Source organism: Sander vitreus, chromosome 17, assembly GCF_031162955.1.
Source record: "Sander vitreus isolate 19-12246 chromosome 17, sanVit1, whole genome shotgun sequence".
Classification (NCBI taxonomy): Eukaryota; Metazoa; Chordata; class Actinopteri; order Perciformes; family Percidae; genus Sander; species Sander vitreus.
Window position 1 is genome coordinate 30,831,970 of NC_135871.1, and position 8,138 is coordinate 30,840,107.

An 8,138-nucleotide genomic window follows, 5' to 3' on the forward strand; every position below is an offset into this window, starting at 1 on the left:
GAATGCATCATAAAAAGGTGACTAAGTTGAAATGGATTGTGGGATACTGGTGACTATGACCGGCAACTCTGCCAAACACACACAGAAACACACAAAGACACACACACACACACACACACACACACACACACACACACACACACACACACACCTTGATGTTGTGTTGGATTTGATTCATGATTGGAGCTTTAATAAAGACACAAAGAACCTTTGATCGACTTTTGCCGTGTGTGTGTGTGTGTGTGTGTGTGTGTGTGTGTGTATCCATCTGCCTGTCTTAGACAAACTGTAAGGAAAGTGCTTTCATTGACACACACACACACACACACACACAGCGCTATTCTGAATAGAAGAAGGTTTTTCTTTAATGAGAGTGAAATTTAAATCCTGGACATTGTGTTGCTTCAGGACCACAGCCAAGACAGGCAGGTTTACACACACACACACACACACACACACACACACACACACACACACTCCACAGTGATGTCATGGTTTTGCCAGAGCTGTCTGGTCACCTGCTGTGATGTGAAATGGACTTGAATTAGTTTTAGTGTTTCGCTTCAACAGCAGTTTACACTCAAGTGGAAACACTGAAACTTCAGTGACACTGTTGTTGGACTGGAACTCAGGCCGCCGGGTTCAAACCCGGGCCGCCGGAACCCAAGGACTGTGCCTACATGGGGCGCACGCTCTACCAGGTGAGCTAGAGGCCGCCCCAGTACAAATTACACCACAAACATTACACCGCTTTTCCAAAACGTACCGTACCACCACATTTTCTCTGTCTCAAGATGCCAGACTGATCTGCGAGTGGAAAACTGGAGCTCGCCAGATCAGGACGCTCTCACGAGGCTACAGAACCCCGGCCGTAACCCCGGATTTTCCTCAAGAAAACCTCCTAAAAAGGAGGACACCTGAAACATACCCAAGAACCAGTGAAACCTCTTCAAATGCTCCAAGATCTCTTTAATAAGGACCTCTGAAACTAAAGAAGCAGACTGATCTCATGAAGTGGCGTACACGCCAATCTGTATGCCATTACTGGCGTGTTATCAAGACGCATACTCGCTTTTTAGCGTGTTTATCAACGCCGTTTGGCCTCCATTGACTTACATTACCTTGAGATTGCGTGTGAATTGACGCCGTAGCGAGCAGCACGAAAGGGAGAAAATCTGCGTAGGGAGGTTGGTCGGTTCACCCAGGAGACCGGGGATCGTGTCCCGCGTGTCACGTTTCCTAAACCCAACCCGTTCGCCGTGATGCTAATTCCTCGAGCCGTCTTTCCTGCTCCGTCTCTGTGTCGCTCTTACACTGTTGCAACCGATAGCGTAGGATCCCAAAATGGTGGGCGGGCTCAGACACCTCCCAAATCGTCACGTGACAGCAAGCTACCATGACGTACGTCCTCATTGTCAATACGGCGTAGACATGCACGCGGATAGCAACGTGCTATATTCTGCATATACACGCGGCGTAGACATACACGCAGATAGCAACGTGCTATATTCTGCATATACACACGGCGTAGACAAACACGCATAGCAACGTGCTATATTCTGCATATACACACGGCGTAGACAAACACGCGGATAGCAACGTGCTATATTCTGCATATACACGCGGCGTAGACAAACATGCATAGCAACGTGCTATATTCTGCATATACACGCAGCGTAGACATACACGCGATAGCAACGTTCTATATTCTGCATATACACGCGGCGACAAACACGCGGATAGCAACGTGCTATATTCTGCATATACACACAGCGTAGACAAACACGCGGATAGCAACGTGCTATATTCTGCATATACACGCGGCGTAGACATACACGCGGATAGCAACGTGCTATATTCTGCATATACACGCAGCGTAGACAAACACGCGGAACCTCTTCACCGGTGAAACATCTTCCAATGCTCCAGGAACCTCTTTAACAACATCTAGACATTCCTCAAGAAACGTTCAACCATCTTCAAGAACCAGTGAATCCTCTTCAAGTGCTCCAAGATCTCTTAATAAAAAGGACCTCTGAAACTTCTCGAGCATCCCCCTAAAACCTGCATCTATCCCCAGACCTCTTCCGGGAGAAAACCTGGAACTTTCTTAACAAGTGGAAGCGACTCCAGGAAACTCTCTAAGAACCTGCAGACCTCTTGTTTAGTTTAGTCTCTTTAATGTTTTTACATCTTCTTAACCTCCATAAAAAACAACATGGCATGCACGCGCGTATTACTGTAGCAGCGCGCGAGAGACATAAACAGAGGCCGAGTGGACAGGTGCTCCGTTTCTCACGACTGCATATAACACACACACACACACACACACGTTTTGGGTAGCAGCTTAGAGCAACAGGTTAGAAATTCGAAATAAAAACGTGCACACGCGCGCACACACACACACACACACACGTTTTGGCTGCGTATTGAGGGCAACATGTTGTAAATGAGACATTAAAACTCACAGGTAAGACGTGAAGACGCTCAGGTTGCTCGGTACCTCGCGGAGACCCAGGTCCGAGCAGTCCACCCGGTGCAGCGGCCCGTCCACCTCGCACCGACAGCGGCCGTGACAGCCAGCCTGCCCCGCTCTTCTGTCCCCGTCCCCGGAGCTCTCCACCCGGGCCACCGCGGAGCTGTTCACCTCCGCCGCCGCCGCCGCCGCGGCCGGTGTCGTCCCCTCCTCCCCGTCCACGGAGCTCTGCATCTCCACCGCAGTCACGGAGCTCCTTGACCCGCCCGAGAGGGCTGCAAACACGGCCAGCAAAGCCACAAACCCCGGCATGTCCGCCGCGGTTTCTCCTCGGAGGCTAAAAGTTTCAAACCCAGCTAAAAAAAAAATAAACAACAGGATCTGGATCAGGTTGTTACCGGTCTCTGGCCACAGCCCCGTTGAGATTAATTTAACCTTATCCGGATTGAAAGAATATAAAACAGTGAAATAAAAAGTGCAAGTTGTTTGAGTTGAAGACTGCAAGTTTGGTCGTTTTCCAGGCTGCACGCGTGCAGCGGCAGAGCCGGAGTGAGTGGGTGATTGTGTGTGTGTGTGTGTGTGTGTGTGTGTGTGTGTGTGTGTGTGTCCCTCTACTCACACTACAACAGCGTGTCAGCCCCGTTTACTTTTATATAGGCTAGGTTACTCTCTCTGTGTGTGTGTGTGTGTGTGTGTGTGTGTGTGTGTGTGTGTGTGTGTGTGTGTGTGTGTGTCTGTGTGTGCATGCCTGCGTGCGTGTGTGTGTGTGTGTGTGTGTGTGTGTGTGTGTGTGTGTGTCTGTGTGTGTGTGTGTGTGTCTGTGTGTGTGTGTGTGTGTGTGTGTGTGTGTGTGTCTGTCTGTGTGTGTGTGTGTGTGTGTGTGTGTCTGTCTGTCTGTCTGTCTGTCTGTCTGTCTGTCTGTGTGTGTGTGTCTGTGTGTGTGTGTGTGTGTGTGTGTGTGTGTGTGTGTGTGTGTGTCTGTGTGTGTGTGTGTGTGTGTGTGTGTGTGTGTGTGTGTGTGTGTCTGTGTGTGTGTGTGTGTGTGTGTGTGTGTGTGTGTGTGTGTGTGTGTGTGTCTGTCTGTGTGTGTGTGTGTATGTGTGTCTGTCTGTCTGTGTGTGCATGCGTGCGTGTGTGTGTCTGTCTGTCTGTGTGTGTGTGTGTGTGTGTGTGTGTGTGTGTGTGTGTGTGTGTGTGTGTGTGTGTGTGTGTGTGTGTGTGTGTGTGTGTGTGTGTGTGTCTGTCTGTCTGTGTGTGTCTGTCTGTCTGTGTATGTGTGTGTGTGTGTGTGTGTGTGTGTGTGTCTGTCTGTGTGTGTGTGTGTGTGTGTGTGTGTGTGTGTGTGTGTGTGTGTGTGTGTGTGTGTCTGTCTGTCTGTGTATGTGTGTGTGTGTGTGTGTGTGTGTGTGTGTCTGTCTGTGTCTGTGTGTGTGTGTGTGTGTCTGTGTGTCTGTCTGTGACAACAGATGAGCAGCACAAAGGTCAGAAAATAAACAAATAATCAATTAATGAATCAACACATCTTTACAAAAAAAGGCACAACATTCATGCAATAAATCCAACTTGCTGATGGTAAATATCACAATGAAACTTCCCCAGTTGATCACTGCATTAAGACAATTATTTACTATAGATGTTGTGTTTTAAATATACAAATGAGGCATTATCTAATGCTAACTTTTGGTGAATTTAGAAGAAATCTACAGACATAACTAGACAAAGTGTCTCGTCTTAAGTAAAAGTATTTATGTAGTATAATGAAAATGCATTTTCCTGCTGTAGATGTTTAAGGGTGTGCTCATTCTAACACTTTTACTGTTGGGTAGTTTAATCTGCAGCAATGCATCATATTCTGTGTGTGACGAGTGATATGCATCCGTGGAAAAAGTGCTCAGATCCTTTACTTCAGTAGGTCACTTTTTTTAAAGTGACTACATGTAACTTTTTAATTTTTCATACAATGGTCATAAATGCGTGAAGTGCCTGGCGCAGGTCCATTCAGGGCGTGTCCAAATCCACTACTTTGACGGTGGAAAAAAGGGTCCGTACGCCGGTTCTAAAGGGTTGTACTTAGTGTCTTCATTAATCAGAGGTGTGTTTTGGGCGTAACATGCAATCAACCAATCAGAGATCATCTCCCATTCCCTTTAAAAGCCAGGCGCGTTTGGACCTTGGAGCATTGCTGTTATGATGGAGGATTTGCACCGTAATGTTTTTATTTGTAATCTTCTGCATGTGTGTGTGCTGCTGTGCGTCCCTGTGTGTGTGTGTGTGTGTGTGTGTGTGTGTGTGTGTGTGTGTGTGTGTGTGTGTGTGTGTGTGCTGCTGTGCGTCCCTGTGTGTGTAACAAGCATAGTGTGCACGTGCTGTGCACGAGCCTAGGAGCATTTTACTAATGCTCTGTTAAAATAACAATGAAATGCTGCGTTATTGACTTTAGACCAGGTTTTTGTTGGTCAATGGTGCCATCACTTCCCACTGCTTCAAGATAGCAACACACCCAGAATGCACCTGAACACACCTCCCTGTAAGACCAGCACGCCCAGAATGCACCTCAACACACCTCCCTGTAAGACCAGCACGCCCAGAATGCACCTGAACACACCTCCCTGTAAGACCAGCACGCCCAGAATGCACCTGAACACACCTCCCTGTAAGACCAGCACGCCCAGAATGCACTTGAACACACCTCCCTGTAAGACCAGCATGCCCAGAATGCACCTGAACACACCTCCCTGTAAGACCAGCATGCCCAGAATGCACCTGAACACACCTCCCTGTAAGACCAGCACGCCCAGAATGCACCTGAACACACCTCCCTGTAAGACCAGCACGCCCAGAATGCACCTGAACACACCTCCCTGTAAGACCAGCACGCCCATGGGCCACAGATGGGTGCAGGTGCATTTGCTATTTAAACGACGTGGGCACTGGACGGTCTTAAAATAGCAGAGACGCTTGTGTCGGGCTTTGCGCTGCGCCGGGTGCAAGATAGGGCCCTAACAGTGAAAAGAAAGCTATTTTTATATAGTTTTTAGTAAGGCATCTGCCCAGGTCTGATTTTTCCCGCAAAGTCACAGAATGATTTGCAGCCGGTAGACGGCACTACAGTAACACATTCTGACGGGTCACAGATTTCTTTGTCCATCCATCCATCCATCTTCATCCGCTTATCCGGGGTCGGGTCGCGGGGGTAGCAGCTCCAGCAGGGGACCCCAAACTTCCCTTTCCCGGGCCACATTAACCAGCTCCGACTGGGGGATCCCGAGGCGTTCCCAGGCCAGGTTAGAGATATAATCCCTCCACCTAGTCCTGGGTCTCCCCCGAGGCCTCCTCCCAGCTGGACGTGCCTGGAACACCTCCCTAGGGAGGCGCCCAGGGGGCATCCTTACCAGATGCCCGAACCACCTCAACTGGCTCCTTTCGACGCAAAGGAGCAGCGGCTCTACTCCGAGCTCCTCACGGATAACTGAGCTTCTCACCCTATCTCTAAGGGAGACGCCAGCTACCCTCCTGAGGAAACCCATTTCGGCCGCTTGTACCCTGGATCTTGTTCTTTCGGTCATGACCCAGCCTTCATGACCATAGGTGAGGGTAGGAACAAAAACTGACCGGTAGATTGAGAGCTTTGCCTTCTGGCTCAGCTCTCTTTTCGTCACAACGGTGCGATAAATTGAAATTGAATTTCTTTGTAACACCGGAAAAGCCTGTGTTAGAGTATGCCAGCAGAGCCAGGTAAAAGGATGCAGGAGATGTTTTTATATAGGCCTAATTGTATTTTAATGTTATTTTAGAAGTTATCTGTTGTAGTTATGATACCGGGGCAGGACCATCACAGAAAAGAAGGAAATTAAATGAAGAACAACTAAAAGATAAAGGGAAAGGGACAACGATAACGTGAGTCACACTCGGTCGGGCTATTATGCTGCGTTCCAGGCAACCCGTAACTCGTGCTTTCACAACCTTCTACCTGTGAAAGTACCCTGGAACGGCAGTCAAACCCTTAACTTACTACTCGTGAACTGGTACCAGATCGTTGTACTCCTAGTTACAGTTTTTGACGTCACACACGCATAAACAATGGCGACCCCTGCTGACGCTGTACAGACGCCGGTGATTAACGGTGAGAAATAGAAATAAATAGACATAAATAGGCAATGTAAAGTACATTTCACACAATTCCACACATTGTAATCAAAACAATACACATACGATTGTGTACTACTACAGGTTATGTTTATTAAATGAAGCCCAAAATATGTCGCCGACTAGAAATCGCTAGTATCAGCTAGCGCTAGCTAACGTCAAAGTTAGGTAGCCTAACCTGAACCCTGTCAACGGCACAATATTGAGCTAGCCAGCTTTGACGGTGTGCCAAATGTCATTATTATTATCATCAGACGCACAAATCTGCTGGACATAAACGTAAATAAACCGACTTTCACTCAATCACAGTTTATCTGGATGATGACATACTGGAAAGCTACCAAGTCGTGAGTCGTGACTTGAAGTCGTAACTTACGGGCTAATAATTGTGTCTGGAAGGCAACATTAACAGATGGAGACAATTACAGGATTGTAAATGATTCAAAACCGACCCTGAATTGGCCCTCAGGTATGTAAAATGTCTATTTCATTCATAAAATAACGTTACAGTGTGCGATGTGGTTGTACGTCAGTAGCCGACATTAAATGGCAACGCAACGATGCATCTGTAACTTAAGCGACTATATGACCTCCCCATAACGCTAACTCAGTAATCTACAGTGGGCAATACAGCACTGTAAAGAAAAGAGCTTTACGACAGCAGGTGTGTTAAAAACACTACTGCTGTTGTCCAAAGTGGCCGCTAGAATCAACACCAACTGAAAGTTACATATAGCCACTTTAACTTAAAGTGCTCATATTATGCTATTTGGCTTCTTCCCCTTTCCTTTATTGTGTTATATATCTTTTTTGTGCATGTTACAGGCTTCCAAAGTGAAAAAGCCCAAAGTCCCCCCCAAAGGGACTTACCATCTCCAACAGAAAACACTGTTCACAAACTGCTCCAAACAGCTCTGTTGTAGTCCAGCCTTTACTTCAGAGACAAACGTGGTCACTTTGGAACACACGTTATAATGCTCGCCTAGCTGCTAGCATGGCACGCCCTCATACTCTGCTTCTGACTGGCTAGTAGTCCTTACCTAGGTACTGTCAGGGCACGCCCTCATACTCTGCTTCTGACTGGCTAGTAGTCCTTACCTAGGTACTGAGCATGTAGTCCTTACCTAGCTACTGAGCATGTGCGACTCCCAACAAAGATGTTCCAGCAGTGAGAGGTCTCACTCTGTAGCTAAAACAGAGAGCTCAACACACAGGGTGAAAAGAGGAGCTGCAGCAATGAGCAGTACAACAAAAATATGGTGTTTTTTGAAAATGAAACCATGTAAACCTATTCTGAAATAACCTGTAAATACAATTATGAACCTGAAAATGAGCATAACATGAGCACTTTAAGTGCAAAGGGTTATATTTTGTATGCACAAGTTATGGTCAAAGTTCTATTTCCGATGCTTGTACGTTTAGTTGGAGGATAAATTACAACTTTAACATCCTAACTGATGATCTAAATCTCAGCAGAGCTTTATATAACTCCAACCTGAGTCGGGCAACTCAGCGA

General features: G+C 47.2%; 1 protein-coding gene across 2 annotated transcripts in view; it reads right to left on the reverse strand.

Annotated features, from left to right (window-relative positions):
- The window catches only part of LOC144532649 (leucine-rich repeat-containing G-protein coupled receptor 5-like), a 50,974-nt gene extending 47,874 nt beyond the window's left edge, over positions 1-3,100 (reverse strand). Inside the window, exon 1 of one of the 2 annotated variants that reach the window (XM_078273538.1) lies at positions 2,469-3,100. In XM_078273538.1, coding sequence (XP_078129664.1) covers positions 2,469-2,788 — 320 coding nt within the window. In that variant the 5' untranslated portion in view covers positions 2,789-3,100. The remainder of the gene's footprint in view (positions 1-2,468) is intronic. The other variant, XM_078273537.1, reaches the window with a different exon arrangement.
- Between the last annotated feature and the right edge of the window lie 5,038 nt (positions 3,101-8,138).